The sequence below is a fragment of the Equus asinus genome, chromosome 7 (genome assembly GCF_041296235.1).
Source record: "Equus asinus isolate D_3611 breed Donkey chromosome 7, EquAss-T2T_v2, whole genome shotgun sequence".
NCBI lineage: Eukaryota > Metazoa > Chordata > Mammalia > Perissodactyla > Equidae > Equus > Equus asinus.
Window position 1 is genome coordinate 63,460,758 of NC_091796.1, and position 21,526 is coordinate 63,482,283.

The window sequence follows — 21,526 nt, forward strand, 5'->3', positions numbered from 1 at the left end:
CCACTAGGGAAGGTGTCAGTGCTTCTGCTCTATTATGAGAGAGGGATGGGGTCGGCCCGGTGGCACAGCAGTTAAGTTCACATGTTCCGCTTTGGCGGCCTGGGGTTCGCCCGTTTGGATCCCGGGTGCGGACGTGGCGTCACTCAGAAAGCCATGCTGTGATAGGCGTCCCACATATAAAGTAGAGGAAGGTGGGCAGGGATGTTAGCTCAGGGCCAGTCTTCCTCAGCAAAAAGAGGAGGATTGGCAGCAGTTAGCTCAGGGCTAATCTTGCTCAAAAAAAGGGAATCACAACATTTATTAACCTACCCGGGGTCATTCTTTAGTAATGTAGCAGGTTCTTGAGTAGAAGTCTGTATTTTAGCTCTACAAAGGGAAAATACCACCCCTTAAAAAAAAAACTAGAGCCAGCCCTGATGACCTAGTGGTTAAGTTTGGCACACACTGCTTCGGCAGCCCAGGTTTGGTTCCCCGGCACGGGACCTTCACCGCTCGTCTGTCAGTCGCCATGCTGTGGTGGTGGCTCACATAGAAGAACCAGAAGGACTTACAACTAGAATATAGAAGCATACACTGGGGCTTTGGGGAGGGGGAGAAAAAGAGAGGAAGAGGCAACACCTGTTACCTCAGGGCGAATCTTTCCCAGCAAAAAACCCTCAAAAACATTTTTATTTTGTATATTCATGGCTTGAAATGCAAGTTAGTTTTGGCTTCTTTATTTTACAGTTTGGTGATTTATCCTTTCTTATATTTTATTTCAGCATTTGGCTGGTTTATCATTTCTTCAGAACTTACATTTCTTAAGAAAATTTGTTGGAAAGATGTCTTAAGATTTTAAGGATGTGTGTGTATGTAAGTAAATTTTATCATAGTGCAGCTATGAGTTTTGGTACCAGAGGCCTAAAAGAAACTGGTTTGGGCCTAAACTTAAAAAGAAAGAATATATAACTGAAAAGTTATATATTTCCTCAAAAAAAGAAAAATTGCTTTAGAGTCCTCATATTTAGGGATTTTTAAGTTATAAACAGAATTTGACTTAAAGTGTACCTTTCAGCCGTGCCTGCATGAATAGCCTAGGGACCTTGAAAACATGCAGATGCCTTGGCCCAACTTGGGAAATTCTGGTTTATTTGACCTGAGGTGGGTTCCTGGGCATTGGCCGTTTTTAAAATACTCTTAGGATCCGTTGTTGAAAACCACTAGTTTAAAATATTGCTTCTGTGACATTGGTTATGATATGCTACTGAGAGAAATTTTTTGTGAAGTTTCATCAGGTTACCTTTTTATTTTCTTAATGCTATTTGACCAAAATGGAGCTCCGTAACAGATACCTACAGGAGGCAGGATGCCGCTGGGAATGTCGTCATAGCTGGTAGGGCTGTAAGGTAAGTACACAGAGACACAGATGCGATCTAGGGCAGAATATGGAAAGAGCCCTCTTGGTGCTGTAAAGCGCAGTAATGTCCAAAGGAGAGAGACATCACATGTGGCTGGGAGGACAGGAAATGTTTTCAGGAAGTGGCACTGGAGAAGCATCCTAAAGGGTGAGACTTGACAGGCCCTAGGCAAGGTGGAGCGTTTGGGGACATGTGGGTAACACCTCTAGTGGACTGAACCCCTCAAGCCTGTGGAAGTCCCTGAGTTCCCAGTGATCATATCAGACAGAAATGGGTGGCTTTTGGATCATCCTGAAGAGCCAACTCATTATCTTGAGATTGGGGGAAGGGAAAGGAGTGAGTGTTGATCCCGACTGTCATCATCAAGCTCATCAAGCTGTGTCACTGGATAAACACAATTCTGGCAGAGAAGTGCCTCTTCATAGGCACACTCCAACTGATAACTAGAGGAGGAATGGGTAGGATTCGAAGATTGCCATCTTGCAACCTCGTGTTAATGGATCTAGGACAATGACCGTCAGTGATTGTTTATACCACAAAAAAGGCAAGAGTCACTTTATGCTTCCTGATGAAATTACCCAGCGTTGCTTAGGGGAAACAGTGACATCAGAATCTGACCAAGCTTCTAGGTTTAACTCCCAGTTTATGGGAAATACAAGGGACAGAGGAACAGAGTCAGTTACACCATGGAGATGCAAACAGCAAAGTCTAGACTGAGGGAACCCTACAGGCAATGACCTGCTCTCTTAGACAGATTGATTTCAAGGAGAAAACCAATACACGTGGAGAATTCGCAGCCTAAGATGGACTAAAAAGATACGTCAGCCAGTTGCAGTCTGTGGACTTACCACACAAACTGAAAAAGAAAAAAAGAATCTTTGAAACAATTGGAGAAATTGAAGTACTGACTAGATACTTGGTGATATTAAGAACTGCTTGCTAATTTTGTTTAGATGTGATAAAGATATTGACATTACATTCTTTAAGAGTAGAGTTAGGTAGTAAGACATAATGGGGGTAAAATTATTTGCTGAGATGCTTCAAGATAACCAGGGGGAGGGTGAGTTGAGTGGAACCATAGATGGGCCAAGGTTGTGGTCCTCAGAAGGCATCTGTGGAGACAGTGATGAGTGATCTGGGTTTCATTATACTATTCTCTCTACTTTTGTTTGTGTTTAAAATTTTCTGTACTAAAGCATTTTGAAACTGGTTTTTAAAAATTGCTCCTCTAAGTAGGCAAATAAAAATTTTAATGCAGACTTCCCAGGTGATGCTGGTTGATGAGCCATACATTGAGAACCAGTGTTGTACAAACATTGTAAAAATCTTGAATGCCCTTTGACTTGCAGGAAGTTTCGTTAATGCTGCAGAAAAGCTTATTTCATGTGCTATATTTGAGTGGTGATGATGGACGTATCCTCTTGAATTTTTGCTCAAAGAAAGCCTCCGGACCTTAGCGAATACGTTATTCCCCTTGTTTGTAACGTGGGTGTGCAGTGCTGCTCCTCAGCAATTGCTTTGAGCTACCGCCCAGCTGGTGTTCGGTACCGGATCATCTTGGCGTAGGTCACAGGCATTTTGGACTCGAGGTTCCTGGGTGTGTGTACGTGGGATGGAGGTGGATGACTGCCTATCCTACAATGATTTTACCTTTATCATTGGTATGTGTTGTGATTAAAGATTTTTAATTTTCTAAGATGTTTACTCTTAATAATTTTTTTCATTCATTCATGATAGAAGTAAAATCATTTGGAGTTTAACTTTATTAACCTTTTTAAGTATTTATTAAATTATTAACAATTTAAAATACATTAAATATTTTTGTTTCTTTTTAATTAATAGACTTTTTTTTTTTTTTTGGTGAAGATGGTTGGCTTTGAGCTAATGTCTGTTGCCAGTCTTCCTCTTTTTGCTTGAGGAAGATCGTCCCTGGGCTAACGTCTGTGCCAGTCTTCCTCTATTTTCTATGTGGGATGCAACACAGCATGGCTTGATGAACCGTGTGTAGGTCCACGCTCGGGATCTGAACCCCCGAACCCTGAGCTGCCGAAGCAGAGCGCACAAATTTAACCAGTCTATTAAGAGGCCACCGGACTGGCCCCTTAGTAGGCTTCTTTAGAGCAGTTTTAAGTTTACAGGAAATTGAGCAGAAAGTACAGAGAGTTCTCATATTACCCCTCACACGCCCTTCTCCCCTCTTCCCTCTTTCCATATTTTTAACATTTTACATTACTATGCTACATTTGTTAGAATTGATGAACCAATATTCACACATTATTATTAACTAAAATCCATAGTTTGCATTAGGGATCACTCTTGGTGTTGTACATTCTGTGGGTTCGGACAAATGTATATGACCTGTATCCATCATTATAATATCATAGAGAGTATTTTCACCCTTAAAAATCCTCTGTGCTCCGCCTTTTCATCTCTGTCTCCCCCAACCCCTGGCAGCCTGTGACCTTTTCACTGTCTCCATAGTTTTGCCTTTTCCAGGACATCATATAGCTGGAATCCCACAGTGTGCAGCCTTTTCAGATTGGCTTCTGTCACTTAGTAACATGCATTTGAGTCTCCTCCATGTCTTTTCATGGCTTGATAGCTCATTTCTTTTTAGTGCTGAATAACATTGCACTGTCCAGATTGTGACACAGTTTATTTACCCATTCACCTACTGAAGGACATCTTGGTTGCTTCCAAATTTTGGCAGTGTCGAATAAAGCTGCTATTAGCATCCATGTGCGCGTTTTTTGTGGACATAAATTTTCAACTCCTTCGTGTAAATGCCAAGGAACGTGTTGGCTGGATCATGTAAGAAGAGTGTGTTTAGTTTTGTACAAAACTACCAGACTGTCTTCCAGAGTGGCTGCACCGTTTAGCGTTTCCACCAACGAGGAGTGAAGTTCCTGCTGCTCCACACCCTTGTTAGCATGGGCTGGTGTCTGTGTTGTGAATTTTAGCCATTCTGATAGGTGTGTAGTGGTATCTCGTTGTTTTAATTTGAAATTGTCTAATGACGTGTGATGTGAACATCTTTTCACATGCTTGACATCTGCATATCTTCTTTGGTGAGGTATCTGTTCAGATCTTTTGCCCATTTTTTAATTTGGTTTTCTTATTTTGAATTTTGAGAGTTCTTTGTGTACTGTGGATGCCAGTTCTTTATCAGATATTTGGTGTTTGCAAATGTTTTCTCCCAGTCTATAGCTTGTCTTTCCATTCTCTCAAAGTTTTTCCCTTTTGACACATTTCTCCTAACACCCAACAATTTCATGGATCAGTTTGGAAAATTTTAAAATTAAAGAAAAATTAAGATAGTTAAGAATGAAAGTTGTTTACATTGCTTGGGGATGTACCAATCTCAGGATAGATAAAGTCTTTCAGATTGTTGGGCTGTAATGTTTCTGTTTACTCTGTTAGAAACAGAAATCCAATTTTTTGGTTGAAGGAAGAGGGCACTCCATCGTTGGTTTGTTGCTCTAGGAAAGGAGGAGGGCACGCCACCGTTGGTTTGTTGCTCTAGGAGATCAGAACCAGCTTTCTTGGGTGTTCAGGTGATGGTACTGAATGCTTCCATGAGCTCAAAGGCCTGAGTCAGAGACATGACTAAACAACTCACAAGACAGCAGACAAGACTAAGAACTGTTACTCTTCTCTGCTGAGGTAAACCATCCACTGATTTGGAATATTTCTCTCAGAGTTGTTTTAATCTATTCGATTCTTAACTCTTTATGGCTGTATATAAACACAGCCAGTGACAGTAAGGTATCTAGAATTGATCACTTATTGAATATCATGTCTTTGAGAACCAGGTATTTAACATAAAGTCTCTAAAAGTTCCAGTCTGATTGTTGAGCTTTGGTCTTTTACCTAAATTTAGATCTATTTACCTAAAGATACACACAGATATCAACAAGTAGAAATAAGTAACTTGAAAAGCTAAATAATGTGCTAGAATAAAAAACCATCTGAGTTAGAAGACTCAGGACTTTCTAGGAGCTGGCAGTGATTGCAGAGGGATCTCTTCCAGGGCTGGAAAATAGTCTCAGCTCCGTGTCCCGTCCCACCTCCATCCATTGGCAGTGTCTTTCTCATCACAGGGTGAAGAGGTGCTGAAGCCACATCTGGGCTCCGTGGGGAAGCGTGCACTACAGCATTACACATTACGTATGCGTGTGTGTGATAGACATTACGTATGTGTGTATGTGATTACACATTAGTAATTTTGCCATGAGCAAAGGGGGCCCCGTTACAGCCTTGAGCCCGTGATCGCCTTGCTCCATACAGTCTTAAATCCTCACTCAGGGATGAGAAAATGAAGCCCAAATAATTTAAAAGACTTTTCCAGTGTCATCCAGCTGGTGGCTGTGGTGATGTTGAGCAGGTGGGGATTTCATTGTTTCCATATATCCATCTATAGTATATTCTAGACAACTGATCTTGGTTCTTAGGACCAAAAAAGAAATCTCCAGTGTGAAGAATGGCCCACTATGTAATTGTCTTAAGGACTGTTTATAGTGTTCACAATATATTTGAAATATTTAGTAAGAAAAAATCTGGTCTATTCAAGAGAGAGTTATGAGTCATTAATAGAAATCAGAATGTGAGAAGCCAGAAAACTAAGAGCCACTTAGTATAGTGGTCTCTGCTTGAGCTACTCCACGCCAGCTGTTAGACAGAAGGACACAGCAGCCAGAAGACAGCTGGTGAAAACAACACCCAAGGCAGCCTGCGGCATAGTCCCAAACAGTTCCTCCACTGAGGGGCTGGCTGTGGCCTGCTGGATTAAAGGATATAGGAGGCTTTGTGAAGAAAAGTGTTTATTTGTATTTGTTTTGTTTTTTATTTTCGCTCATTGAGAAAGTACTTGGCCAGACACTGATGTGTATTTGTGTGGGTTGTGTAAATATTATGATCTAGCTAAAGGTACTAGGTAGTAAGCAGGTAATTGATATCTAAAGAAAGAGCAGGACATGTTAATACTAAAGCCGTGTGTTAGCACCACAAGGGGCTGTATACATGCTCCTACAGCAAAAATGTATAAGTTCTACGTTACGTATCCTGCCATTTGGCAGTTACTTGAGCTATAACAGCTGACGTTTGTGGAATGCTTGACATATGCCATCACTGGATAGGTTTGAATACTTTGTTTTATTTTAATGTCATCCATTGCAAAGAATTAGGTGATATCATACCCATTTTACAGAGGGAAAAACAGAGAGGCTCACTTAGCTGCGAGGGACATAGTGAAGATTCAAACCCAGGTTTATCTGCTAAAGCCACCGCACACAGCCATTACGTGACACTGCCTCTCTCATCTTACCTTCTCTGAACCCCTCTGTTCCTGTCTGTAAACTGAAGATAACTCAGTAGAAGCACTGGAAGAACCAATTTTTTTTAAAACTTTATCATTTGTTAAGCATTATTTAGAAATAACATGCTATTATTTATATGCAAAAGATGTAAACCATAGAGCAGCATTTCCTTGTCACACCATTTATTCACATCCATTGAGCAATGTTATTATGTAGCTTTGCTAACATGTAATTTATTTTCATACATTAAACTTTTTTTAAATACATGGTTGATTTAGCTAGCTGCAGTTCAGCTTTACTTCTCTATTGTATATTGATCTTTTTTCCTAAACCGTCATGCTTTCGAGGACTGAGTGATTAATCTCCAATCTGATTATGGTTGCACAGTAATACACCCCACTTACAAGTCTTGCAAATACTTACTATTTTGATATGCACAATGTTTATCAGTTTTTCATATTTCTCATTATTATTATTAAATTTTAAAGACAAATAGGCTTAATATATTAGATATGAAGTGTTGGTACTACACAAACAGAAATTAGTTTAGCTTAATTGTTGCCAGTTAAAGCATCTCACTCAGGCCACCTTGAGAGACCTTTGAGGGATCGGAGAACGCAGTAAATTCAGTTGATGGATTTTTTCCCCAGAAGACTACCTTTTTCCTTCTCCTAATCACTGTTTTATGGCCAAAAATATAGCACATACATCTGTAACTTATATTTATAAATGATAACTAAATCTTTAAACTTAATGAACATTTTGTTCTGTTTAATAGGATGGATTTTCTCTAAAAGAAATTAAGAGAAAGTTGAACACTATAATACAAAACTAAAATTGGTGGGAAAAATAAACTAACGTAGCTAGTTTAACTGGCTTTATAAAGTGATCTGCAGCTGAATTTCTAGGTGAGGACTGGTATAGAGCGTTTTAAGGGGATGTCTAAGACAAGGAATAGGATTAGTTCTTCCCAGGCTCAGAATCTGATAATGTGGGCAATTGAGTTTGGGCCTTCTGAAACATGGCTTGTGTTGGTCCTTTAATATTCCTTTCACTGTCAGGATATTATATTTCACAAGATATGTGAGGCTTCCAAGCACCATATCATTTCCCCAGCTACTTCTGTTGGTTTAGGTCTGCTTTATTGAGCCTTTTTACTAGTTAACATGGAGATGGCCAAGTGTTCATGCTTGAGTATCGCTTATTGAACAGTTACAGCGAGCAATATTTTATTTTTTTAATTTATTTTATTTTTTTATTAAGGTTATGAAAGTTAACATCCTTGTGAAATTACAGTTGTACATTATTATTAGTCATGTTGTAGGTACACCACTTCACCCCTAGTGCCCTCCCCCCACCCCCCTTTCCCCTGGCAACCACCGATCAGTTCTCTTTGTCCATATGTTAACTACCACCTATGAGTGGAGTCATGCCAAGTTCGTCTTTCTCTGTCTGGCTTATTTCACTCAACATAATACTCTCAAGGTCTATCCATGTTGTTGTGAATGGGGCAACTTTGTCCTTTTTTATGGCTGAGTAGTATTCCATTGTATAAATATACCACAACTTCTTTATCCAATCATCAGTTGCTGGGCACTTAGGTTGGTTCCATGACTTGGCTATTGTGAATAATGCTGCAATGAAGATAGGGGTGCATAGAGCTTCTGAAATTGCTGATTTCAGGTTCTTAGGATATATACCCAGTAGTGGGATGGCTGGGTCATAAGGTATTTCTATTCTTAACTTTTTGAGGAATCTCCATACTGTTTTCCATAGTGGCTGCACCAGTTTGCATTCCCCCCAACAGTGTATGAGGGTTCCCTTTTCTCCACAGCCTCTCCAACATTTGTCACTCTTGGTTTTGGATATTTTTGCCATTCTAACAGGTATAAGGTGATATCTTAGTGTAGTTTTGATTTGCATTTCCCTGATGATTAGTGATGATGAGCACCTTTTCATGTGTCTAGTGGCCATCCGTATATCTTCTTTGGAGAAATGTCTGTTCATGTCTCCTGCCCATTTCGTAATTGGGTTATTTGATTTTTTATTGTTGAGTTGTGTGAGTTCTTTATATATTATGGAGATTAACCCTTTGTCGGGTAAATAACTTGTGAATATTTTTTCCCACTTAGTGGGCTGTTTTTTTGTTTCAATCCTGTTTTCCCTTGCCTTGAAGAAGCTCTTTAGCCTGATGAAGTCCCATTTGTTTATCCTTTCTATTGTTTACCTTATGTGAGGGGTTATGGTGTCCGAAAAAATTCTTTTGAAGCTGATGTCAAAGAGTGTGCTGCCGATATTCTCTTCTAGCAGACTTACTGTTTCAGGCCTAATCTTTAGGTCTTTGATCCATTTTGAGTTTATTTTAGTAAATGGTGAAAAAGAATGGTTGATTTTCATTCTTTTACATGTGGCTGTCCAGTTTTCCCAGCACCATTTGTTGAAGAGACTTTCTTTCCTCCATTGTATGCCCTCAGCTCCTTTGTCAAAGATTAGCTGTCCATAGATGTGTGGTTTTATTTCTGGGCTTTCAATTCTGTTCCATTGATCTATGCGTCTGTTTTTGTACCAGTACCATTGCTGTTTTGATTACTGTGGCTTTGTAGTATGTTTTGAAGTCAGGGATTGTGATGCCTCCAGCTTTGTTCTTCTTTTTCAGGATTGCTTTAGCAATTCAGGGTCTTTTGGAGCAATATTTTATTTTAATTATTTATTTATTTTTAAGATTGGCACCTGAGCTAACAACTGTTGCCAATCTTTTTTCTGCTTTATCTCCCCAAATCCCCCCTCCTACATAGTTGTATATCTTAGTTGCAGTTGCTTCCAGTTGTGGCACGTGGGATGCTGCCTCAATGTGGCCTGATGAGCGGCGCCATGTCCTTGCCCAGGATCTGAACCAACAAAACCCTGGGCTGCTGCAGCAGAGTGCACGAACTTAACCACTCAGCCACGGGGCCAGCCTGCAAGCAATATTTTAAATTTTGCCCATTTTTATTCATGGCAATTGATACAACTTTTTTGTGTGTGTTAAGTTGCTTTTCTGATTTGTTTTCCACAGAAACGCTCCAGAGGCCAAGTGCTGTTTGATAAAGTATGTGAACATCTGAACTTGCTAGAAAAAGACTACTTTGGGCTTACATATCGAGATGCTGAAAACCAGAAGGTGAGTGATTAAAAGCAGTACAAGGGGCCAGCCCAGTGGTGCAGTGGTTAAGTTCGCACGGTCCACTTTGGGGTCCCAGGGTTCACTAGTTCAGATCCCACGTGCGGACGTGACACCGCTTGGCAAGCCATGCTGTGGCAGGCATCCTACATATAAAGTGGAGGAAGATCGGAACAAGATGTGAGCTCAGGGCCAGTCTTCCTCAGCAAAAAGAGGAGGATTGGCAGCGGATGTTAGCTCAGGGCTTCTTCCTCAAAAAAAGAAAAAAAAAAAAGCAATACAAGATATTATGCTGTGAACTGCTCATTCCTGCAAGAAGGTGAACTAAAACTGATGGCAAAGTCATTTTCTCCACCTTCCCTGACACTCCACATTTACTACTCTGAGTCTCTAAATGCTGTTACTCACCTTGTCTCTGCATGAAGGAAATTGTTGACAACTTCTTTAATCTTCAATAACCTGAAAATAGTAAGTCACTGTTTGTTTTTCATGCCTGAGTTATTTATGGTTCCAGGAAAGCATTTTATTTGGTGCTTTTGGAGGATGATATATTTCAGTGGATGTGAGCCACTGAAAATCAAATGCATTGATACTTATATAGAAAACGTTCCCTGTCTGCTGTCCTATTCTTAATACATCTTATTGTGCTTTCCTGTTCTTGCCGAGTCAGAATATGAGATGGCTCATTTGCTGAGCTGACGCTTGTCTAGTCTGTCAGTAGGTGTTTAGTGTTCCGTGTCATACCCCTGTGGACCCTGACACCTGAGCGATGCAGTCTCTGCAGGGCTTTGTCTCACTAACCCCTGCAACCACTGTGTGAGACTGGATGGCTAGGACATCACTCTGTCAGGTTACGTGTGCCTTTAGTTTATTCTAGTAACTTGTGTGAACGTAGAATCCACCATCTTTTCCTCCTCTGTTTCTGTGCTAGCTTGAATCCCTGAAGGCAATGTAAAAGAAAAGAATTTTGTTAGGCATGAATGGTGCACACACACGTTTTCTCATGAGACCAGAGCCTGGGCCCTCGCAGGACCTGGTGAAGGGGCAGCAGACGTGGGGGAAGGACCCAGCTTGGAGGGCCTTGCAGCAGCCGCTCCCTCTCAGATATAACAGTGCATGTCTCTCCCTGATCAACACTAAGTCGTTTTTATTCTTCTCTGATTCAAATGCATCTATCGTTTCCTTTTCAGAATTGGTTGGACCCTGCTAAGGAAATCAAAAAACAGATTCGAAGTAAGTTCTTTTGGGTTATTCTATATGGAGATGTGAAGATTCAGAGAGTAGGGTTGTCTGGATTGGTAGCCCATATCCTCATGGCTAGTGTGAATACAGTTTTTTGAAAGAGATTAAGATCTCAAATTTTGTCTTTGGCAGGTTGGTCTAGCTCAGATACCCATTTTTAATCATCACAACTTGGGAATAAAAGGACTATGGCATTTGACCTTCCCCCTGCCCGCACACAGACGTGAAATATGATTTAATCAAGGGGTGCTCCAGTTGACAATCATTTAAAAGTTCCAAACTTAATTATTAGCGTTATATTAAGCCTAACTGCCACAAAAGTGTAAAACTGGAGCTAAAAATAATAGTCGTTTAATAGTTTAGAAGTGGAATAACCACTCAGACTGAGGTGTACTGTCTGGTGACAGGCTCTTTTCTTGGTCCCTAAAGGCAAGTTAGGAAATGCATATTTCCTAACGGACAAAACAGTTGCATGAGCAACTCACAAAATTGAATTGAAGCAGCTAAGTACTAGACATGGTGCTAAATCTTAATAACAATTACCTGCAAGTTAAAGTGAGACATTTCTCACCCAGCAAAGATTTAAAAAGTTTAGTAATACCTTGCACTGGCAGTTATGTACACAACTGGTAGAAGTATAAATTGGTACAACCCTTTAAGAAGATACTTGGTGTCAGTATTTATTAAAATTTAAAAGGTTTTTATTCTTTGACCCCTAATTTTACTTGCAGAAATTTATCCAGTTTGTATAAGAGAAGAAAATGTGCGTGTATGTACATGTGTGAAAGTTCATTATAAGAGTATTTGCAATAGCAGAAAACTAGAAGCAACTGAAATATCTGTTTATAGAGAGATGGTTACATCACTCATGGACTAGCCATACCTTGAAACACTAGGCAGCTATTAAATACAAGGAGGTGGAATAAATATGTCTTTCCTCTCATTAGTGAGACAAACAGGTCATGTTGTTTTTAAAAAGTTATGCACGTACAGGTGTGTGGAAACTGTTGGCAGAGCACGAACAATGTCCACAGTAACCACCTCCAGCGGTGGCACTGCACTGTAGGGGCTGAGAGGGGGAACGTTTTAGTTTTGGCTTCAGCCCTTTCTGTAGCTCTTGCTTTTACCATAAACGTGGATAATCTGTATAGTTTTAACTAAATAGTTAATTTTTTTAAGTCATTCATTTTTTTATCAGTAAAATCTAGATTAATTTTCCTGAACAACTAATTCTAGTTAAAGAATAAATTTAAGACCAGTTTGTTAATAACATCATTCCCATTAAAGTTTTCAACAGTTTACTATTAAAAGAGAGAGCAGATCTTTCTATTGCCTTTGAATGTGCTGAGATATCAAAAGACATCAAGAACTAATATAATTAGTAGTGAGCAGTTTGAAATGGTTTAATACTAGATAATATCTCAAAAGAGGAAAAAAAGTCACTATATTTTGAGATATTAGAGAGTCTGCTGATTATACAACTAAAGCATCTTTCCCATATTTTTGAAAGAAATTTGGTGTATTCACTAACCAGAAACTTGATAATTAAGTAGTTTGATAGAAATAAATTGGGATTGAAATCACAGACAGCCACAGTTGTGATAAGTGAAAACGCCCCTTCCTTTGGCCCCGGAGAGCCCTAATACAAAGTAGAAGATGGTGAATATGTTCAGAGAATCTTTCCATGGAGTCATTGAAAGCAGATATACTGAGTATAGATCGTAACATTTTGTGTGCATGAAGTTCTCTGTATTCATCTAATTGGTAAAATGCTGTTTTGTACTTGGGTGATTTATAATTGAAAAGCACTTTGAAAATATATTAAATGTTCAAGGATAAGTCATAATACTGTTACAAGAAAGACTGTATAGACAATTTTCTTGTCTGTTGTTAGTGGAATTCTTTTTTTTCCTGAACTTCCCATTTATGCTGTCTCCCAGCTTCCTAAGAGAAGAATGCTCAGGGGACGATCAGAGCATGGGATGTGAAGGATTATTTTTATCACGCTGATTGGCAGTGTTGTCACTACAACATACAGAAAACTGAGTCACAATCTTGCGGATAGGGTATAGGAGGAGACAAGGAAAATTGGAATCTTTTAAAAATGCAATTTGGTATTTTTATCTGTATTCCTTACTGTTTCCCATGCACCAAAATGTCCGCAAAGTGTACCTTCTACCAAGGCAGAGAAGTAGTATCACGCCTAATGTAATTATTGTATGTCACTCCTCGTCCTAAATATAAACAACAGGAGGATTGTTCTGTCCCTTTTAGGCTGCAGGCCCATATGTCTCTGTAGAATGAGATCTTCAAGAGAATGACAGTCAAGCTGATAAACATCTTAAGTCACAAATATATGAGAAGTAGAAAATTGTGAAACTGAAGAGTTTGTGCTTATGAAAAATTTCTAATTGTAGTCATCTTTTATGCATACCAGATCTTAAAATTTCTAATACTGTATTTTATGATATATAGTAGTTTGTTGCTATAGATGGAGTATATATAGAAATTTTAAGATTTAGCAGGTATAGGAGAATAAAACTAGAATTTTTCATAAGAATGAGCTCTCTTCAGTTTCACAATTTTCTATTTATCATAAATTTGTGATTTAAAATCCTATATCAACATTACAGGAATATCGTTTTAATGCATTCAAGCTGTTTTGGTTCCCTTTTCTAAGGGGCCATCACCTGAGCAGATACAGGCTCGCAAGCCCGTTCTGTGCGATTGCATCCTCCTGGTTGATTTGTTTCGACCAGATTCTTTACAGGGATCTGTATTTGAGCTTTAATCTGCCTCTCTTGTTAATTTCAAGTTGTATGCCTTATTTAACTGGATGTTTTTTCTTGATTATGGTATAGATTGTAATTTCCTTAAACTTTCCCACCATTGCAAAATAATGTCCTGTAAAACGTTGTGGTTATTTGGGTTGTAACTTTAGGAAAGTAGATTCCTTAGGATTAGTGATTTTCAAAGTGTGGTCCCATTGTGTTAGATCCACAAGGTGGTTTATTAAAACCATAGGTTCCTAGACCATATTCCAAATCTCTGGAATAAAAATCTCTGGGAGGGCTTTTAACAAGCAACTCAGATGCTTCTTAGGCCCAGTATAGTTTGAAACTCACTTTCCCAGAATGAGGATTTTTGTATTGAAATATCTTTCTTATACTTTTATTACTTCTTAGTTTCCAACTTAGCGTCTTTACCCTGAATTTATTATGAGATTGTTTAATTACATTGATAAACTAGTCATTAGATTCAAGGCATACTTTAAAGTGGATAAAAATTATAGAGGAGCAGTAAGTGCATTGCCCTTAACTAACCCGTTAGTTTTAATTACACTTGCTTGGGGGGAAGCCAGCGCTCACTGACGAACCTCGCCTTTGGCGAGCATTGGAGGGGCTCCATTTTAGCAGAAAGTCATAGGAATCAATAGGAAAGGAAAACCAAATCAGACTCTTTTTAGAATAACAAAAGACTTTTTTTGAGAACAGTGGGGAAAATAATCACTAGAAGTGTATTTGATTGACAGATATTTTATGGCTTATAATTCTTAAAGCCCATGTTTCAGTAGTATTTTCTGAGCAGTTTAAGAATGATATTAAGTACCCAATAACACATGACCCTATGCCAAGTCCTTTATAAGGCACCTCAGGTAGGCCCCTGCCATGTGGAACTTTTAAGTGTAATATGAATGGTGGTGTCAAGAATGAACTAGAATTGATAAATGCACTATGCCATTTATGACAGAAATATAGATAGCCTGTGCAGCTAAGTATTTGCCACATAGGCAAGGAAATAATGCAAAGAAAGGAGCTGGGAAGGACTTAGAGTACTGTGCCTTTTTTCTGAATGTCTGGGAAGGGCTCATGGAGAAAAGGGAGTTTCCGGAAGTCTATAATGGGGAGAAGAGAGCCTTTGGAAGTCTTAGGAGATGTTTGAAGCCTGATGGCTGGACCGTGAGGCCACAGAGGCACAGAGTGAAAGGAAGACCATGGCTGCGGGGTGCGGCACAGATGACAGGCTTCCAACACAGAAGCTGGGGAGACTGGGGGACTTTCTCAGCGGCCCATTCAGAATACAGGCAGGGCTACGCTGTGGTGCTTCAGCGTGGCTGCTGGGTGGAGGGAGCAAATATACATTGTCCCATAGAGGGCACACACAGACCTCAGTAAACTGCTGCGTTCAAAGGCCAGAAGAAAAGCTCAAGATGAATACAAGTTAAAGGAGGGATCCTGTGGAGAGAGTCAAGGTAGAAAAGAAGAAAAGATTGTTTTTTCTTGTTTATAATGATAAAAACCATACACAATTACAGGTAGTATTAATAAAATGGAGAGCTTAGTAAGGCTTAATAATGTTTCAAGTGTCCGTGTGGACAGTCAGAGAGTAGGTGCCTGCTAGAGCAACTGTAAGTAGGTGCCACAGGATGAAGAATGGCAGCGTGTAAAGAGGACCCATCCTCATCATGGGCTAGTAAGGTGTGGATTTGATAATGCGCAGTAAATACATTCAAGTATCTCTCTATTCAGAAATTTCCCCAAGTAAAAAAAGAGTTTTCAGCAGCCCATAGAGCAGCTCACTTCTTAGTCACTCCAACAGACCTTTCCCATAAAATAAAACTATCTTGACATGTGTTGTAATGGGGTTTGACCTGTAATTACAAAGCAGAAAGGACAAAGGAGATGGGATATGTCTGTAAATGTTGGTATGTGAGCCATCTGGAACTTCATGGCAGTAGATCCAGTCGTTTCCAGGCTTGTCTGATTGAGGATTGAGAATTGTGTTGAGTATCCTTCACTTTTTTCCTCTCTGGGAAAGTGCGGAAGTTTGTCCCTGAGAAAGGGAGGAGGTTTAGTCAATTTCCTTGCTAGTTAGAAGCTCCAGGGGCCGACCCAGTGGCGCAGTGGTTAAGTTCGCATGTTCCGCTTCTCGGTGGCCTGGGGTTCACCAGTTCGTATCCCGGGTGCGGACATGGCACCACTTGGCACGCCGTGCTGTGGTGGGTGTCCCATGTATAAAGTGGAGGAAGATGAGCACGGATGTTAGCTCAGGGCCAGTCTTCCTCAGCAAAAAGAGGAGGATTGGCAGCAGTAAGCTCAGGGCTAATCTTTCTCAAAAAAAAAAACAAAACAAAAGAAGCTCCAGTAAAGGATTTGACTGGGGAGATGGTTAGAAACTAGATGAATTTTCAGCTTCTCTCTGGATTTCATTTAACGGAGACTTCCCTGTTTTCCATTAATGATCAAAAGTTGCCTGGGTGTTAGTACTTGGAGTTAAGACAGTTCCAGCTATTGATTAGAATAGTAAGTATAAAGGGATTTTCTAAGGTTTTATTCTAATTTTTCTCTTATGTCTGCAGATGGTGCTTGGCACTTTTCATTTAATGTGAAATTTTACCCGCCAGACCCTGCCCAGCTATCTGAAGATATCACCAGGTATTTGAAAGTTGGCTGTGAAAGAGGCAGGCATATTGGGAGAGTTGTGCTTCTCTTAAGTTCTCCAGAGAAGAGGTGTTGACATCTAGTAACCTTACGGTCATCCACCCTGAGATGGCACACAGAGGCAGCTGAACAAGAGCAAACCTCTGATGAGAAGATGGCCAGATCGTCTCTGTTCACAGCTGCGTCTTTGTTGCTAAGCTAATACTTCCCTCTGCCTGACCCTGGGGGGAAACATGCGGAATTGAGACGCTGTCAGCCGCCCTCCACAGCCAGATTTTATGGAATTCAGCCTTAAATGACACAACGATTCTCAGCACTCCTGCCTCAAAACTTAGAGTAAAAATGGGTCTTTGGAGACTTATACCTTTTATACAACCAATCTGATACGTGACAGCTATTTTAAAAAATCACGCACACGTGCGTGTGCACATAGAGATACACATAAACACATATCCATGTAAGAGTCTACTTTCCGTGCCCTACGTAGATTAATTCATGTTTGGGAAAGAAGACATTAAGAAAGGAATCGAAGAAAGTATTGTGGCGTGGTGACTGAGCTTTGAGCGTGAAGGATCTCGTTATGAAGCTGTCTTGGGGAGGATGTGTCCTCCCGGCTTCCCTGCCTTCTGCCCTGGGACGCGTGCCTCTCGCTGTGTCTGGTAGTAAGTTTATAGCCGGCCAGGGGATGTTGTGCACTGTGCGCTCAGTTTGCTGTGTAAGCCTCACATCCTTCTTGGGCAAGGCTTTTCAGAGTTTGTCACCTGCTGTGTTTAAAAGTAATTTCACCGGACATATTAGGAGAAGGGTAAAAAACTAGTCCCAGAGGATTACTTTTATATTTGCACTAAATCAAAATTTATAATTTCTTATTTAAAGATGCTTTTTAGTAATTTTGAAGAACTGTTTAATCGTGGCTAGTTTGTGGTTACAGAGCCTGTGTGCCTGGGTTTGCAGTTTAGTGCATGGTCCCTTTCATTCTCTTTGTGCAATGTTTGTAGAGCCTTTGAAATGGATAGGAATTTCTGTATCTGGATTACATAGAGTTTAACTATATCATGAGCTTAAAATCACATTTAGAGGGGACCTTAAGACTTCGTTTTAGTCCTCAGCTTCAACAGGTTAACAGTTCGTTTCTTGTATGAAAGGTACACGGAGTGTTTTGTTGCTGTGCCCGTGTGCTGGGCTGTGAAGGGTGTCAGTAAAGCTCTGCAGTGTGAGCACTTAGCGTGGAGTCTTCTGCAGCTCGAATTATCTCTGTGAATCTTAAGAACAAAAACGGAGCAGAAGTCAGCTATTAGTGGAGATGTTTGTATGATATCTTGGCAAAATTATGAGAGAAATGTTGTATATTTCCCCAACTTAAAATTGTTTACTTATAGTGGTGAGATTCTCAGATTTTAAGGTAATAATTCTTCAAAATCAGTCTTCATATCAGTTGGATTCTAAGAAGTTATCTAAAAAAAAAATGAGAACTTGAAACAGAAATGATTCATTATTATAGAGAGACCATCTCATCAGGCATGTGGGACATGGAGAGCAGAGTTTACAGTGGCATGGCTGTCATGTTACCTGACATTTGTCTTGTTCAAGCTGCCGAACCTTTCATCTGGATATCAAAATGAAGCTTCCTTACAGCTAGTTGGGACCTAATAATTATATTTAAGAGCACTGTTTTTATGTTCTAATTCCCCCAACAGGAGATTTTAGGGAGTGTGTTGGGGACTATTCATTTGACTTTAAACATTATTTTAAAAGATGTTAGAGGAATATGTTTTTAGATTTCTTTTACTCTACACTTTATTAATAAAACCCTGTTTTATAATGAACACTGACTTGTCTTTAGATACTCTTAAATATTGTATTTTGTAGCCAAGTATTTTCCCCTTATATCTAGACAAAATACAGATGCAAGAAACTTTGTCCTAGTGACACGATTTGACAGGGAGAAGTTGCACACAGCACAGTTTGTACTGAGTGGTCTCCTTTTCATGGATCCTCATGCTGGCTTTTTGTTTTGTCCTTTTGACTCCCGAAGGTACTACCTCTGCTTACAATTGCGAGATGACATCGTGTCTGGGAGGCTACCCTGCTCCTTTGTCACCCTCGCCCTGTTGGGCTCCTACACTGTCCAGTCAGAACTTGGAGACTATGACCCGGATGAATGTGGGAACGATTACATTAGTGAGTTCCGCTTTGCACCAAACCACACGAAAGAGCTGGAAGACAAAGTGATCGAGCTGCACAAGAGCCACAGGTTCGCGGCAGAGACCCTGGGAATGTTCCATTTAAGTTGTGCCTGGACGGCTGGGCATCCCTTGTACTACCCACTAGTCCAGGAGTGATTGGAGTGCATTATGGATGGGACTTAAGCAGAGTGGGGTTCAGTGCTTGGTACAGTTCTGGGATAGTTACATGCTCACTCAGAAGGGCTGTTTGTGATGTTTTCTTTAAAAGCTGTTTTCCTTTTTTGTCCTTTCCCCCCCTCAGAGCACCAGTGTGCTGGTGCCTCTATGGGGACTTGCTTAGTAGATAGTCAGGGAGCTCAGTGGGAAATGTCACAGCCCCACCAGGTGGAAGCAGAGCAGCCTTGTAACGCTTTTTCTTCCTTATCAGAGGAATGACGCCAGCAGAAGCAGAGATGCATTTCTTGGAAAATGCCAAAAAACTATCCATGTATGGGGTAGATTTACATCATGCCAAGGTATGCATTTTTTAAACTCCAAACTTCCTATTTAATTTTCTTTAGCTCAATGTTGCTATTGTTATAAGCTGGTGATTTTTACTTCCGTTCGTGTCAGCAAAAACTTTGGAGATTCAAGTCTATTTGCCTTTTAAGGGCTGCTCAGCGGTGGAACAAATGTAGCTCTCTGATGTTTTATTGGAGGGTTTGCTCTGCTTGGCTCAGACTCACGTTGCTCGTGGCCTCAGCCAACTGAAAGCCCACAGTGGGCAAAGCAGCCAATCGCCTGTTGATTCAATTAGAAATTTGTCTTCACAGGGTGAGCTCTTGGCCTGCTTCACCTTCCCCATGACAGTTGGATCTCCCACTTTGTGCCGATACATGCCCTTTGCTCCTACCAGTACCTCTCCCAGCCTTTTCTCTGAACATTTCCATCTTTATCCTCTCCTTCCTGTCCTGCCTATCTAAATTTGTCCGATTGTTCAAGACCCAATTGTCACATCTATTATGTGCCAACGACCGTTTAAGCCTCTGCTCTGGCCACCCACCAAGGACTCAGTACATTCACACAAAATTTAAATTCTTTCTCTAAAGTTAAGTACTCTGACAAATAACCAGGACTTTGAAATGAGATTGTTATTTTGAAGTTCAACTAAAATTAACCACCCAGGCTGAGGATTGCCTAGTTGCTTGGCAATCGGTGAAATGTTAAAGCTTTATGTTGGCTATACAGTTTTGGGAAGAAGGAAGTTGGAATTGAACTGTAGGAAGATTAAGGTTGTGAGGATACATAGAGCAGCTTTTACTCCGTGCTCTGCTTTTTCCAGAATCTCTGTATTTTTCAGCAGTGAGAGAATGAGCATATGGACTATGAGTCTATTATTTGAACAGCTGTGAATGAAAGTACCGTGGAAGCACAGGCAAACTTTGATGAAAACTTTTATCATCAAGACATACGACATTTGTTAGGATCTTTGGGATGGATTCTGGTACTTCAGCAGCATTAAAAAGATCAGTGTTTGAAGTCCAGGGTCATTTTCTTCTGATTTGGGCTGACAGGGTAACATCCCCCTGTATGGGAATGTGCATTTTCCTCCCAGCAGACAGCGCAGTCACCGGTTTCATGGTCTGGGACTCACAAGAACGGGCAGTTAATAGGCTTCCAGGCAAGCGAGTATATTACACAGTCAAGTGTGGGTCCGAGACGTGAAGAGAGTTTCGCTCTATGCAAGCAAACATCTCACCACGCTGAGGCCCCAGGGGTGGGAATCATGATCTGTAGGCTCTGTTGATGCCGCAAGGAGAGCTGCTCCCTGGTTGGCGTTTGGGGAGCACACTAATCCATAGTGAATTTGGATAAGAAAATGGTGGCCATCAAACAGATGCAGGTTCGATTGGTTCTGTCTGTGGATCATCTTCTGCGTCACACACAGGATGAGTACTTCCTGAGCGTAGCAGCCTCTCCGGGACTCCGCTGGGACTTATCCCAGGGAGGCTCTGGTACATTGAACACCAAACTCTGACATTTGTGTGGAATTAGAACAGCAGGCGTAGCTCTGTTTACTTGCCAGTTCAATATTATACTTTTTCACTTATTTTGCACTCAGATAATAAAGGTGTTTTATATTTTATGTCAGGTATAAGACAGGATGAAGATTTAAAAAGAAAATGAGGACGTGCACTAAGATTGTTTTTTCTCTTGGAATTTGTCCCTAGGTGGCTAGAAGATAAAGAGACAAGAAGGAGATAAAAGTAGCCTGAAAATTTGAGTGAATCAAAGTCTGTTTTTGAGTTACATTGCACACAATGATTCATTTACTGCCCAGGAAAAATAAGTAAATAAAAGATTAGGGCTTATCTTTAGGGAAGTGCAACTCCGGATCTATCTGTGTTCCTATCAGGAAAAATAAAATCACTTACCATAGCTGTAATTACTGAATTAAAAAGCTGCTTTTTCATTCAGTAATGCGATTTGAAACTATGCCAATTAAAAACGAAAGAATTAAGGAAGTACAAATGCAGCCTGTTACAGGATTTCATCTGAATGTTAAGTGTGACAAATGATTCCGTTATGGACGCCATTTTCTCATGCAGCCACACTCCATCATTTCAAGAAGGAAATTTACTGAATTAAATTAGAGCTAATTTCCGGTTATAAATGAGATGCCTCTCTTCTGTTGATGGTATGGAAGGCCCTGAGCATTCGGACCTATTTAGAAATTCTGAACTGTGATCTTGGATTCCACATCTCTGTGTAGAGAATAAATACCATATTAGATGAAGGTCCATTG

General features: G+C 40.3%; 1 protein-coding gene across 50 annotated transcripts in view; it reads left to right on the forward strand.

Annotated features, from left to right (window-relative positions):
* The window catches only part of EPB41L3 (erythrocyte membrane protein band 4.1 like 3), a 226,284-nt gene that overhangs the window by 166,968 nt on the left and 37,790 nt on the right, over positions 1-21,526 (forward strand). For all 50 annotated transcript variants that reach the window (XM_070513599.1, XM_070513610.1, XM_070513595.1 and 47 more), the window contains 5 exons: positions 9,768-9,872; positions 11,063-11,105; positions 16,474-16,549; positions 18,591-18,809; positions 19,169-19,256. In XM_070513599.1, coding sequence (XP_070369700.1) covers positions 9,768-9,872; positions 11,063-11,105; positions 16,474-16,549; positions 18,591-18,809; positions 19,169-19,256 — 531 coding nt within the window. The remainder of the gene's footprint in view (positions 1-9,767; positions 9,873-11,062; positions 11,106-16,473; positions 16,550-18,590; positions 18,810-19,168; positions 19,257-21,526) is intronic.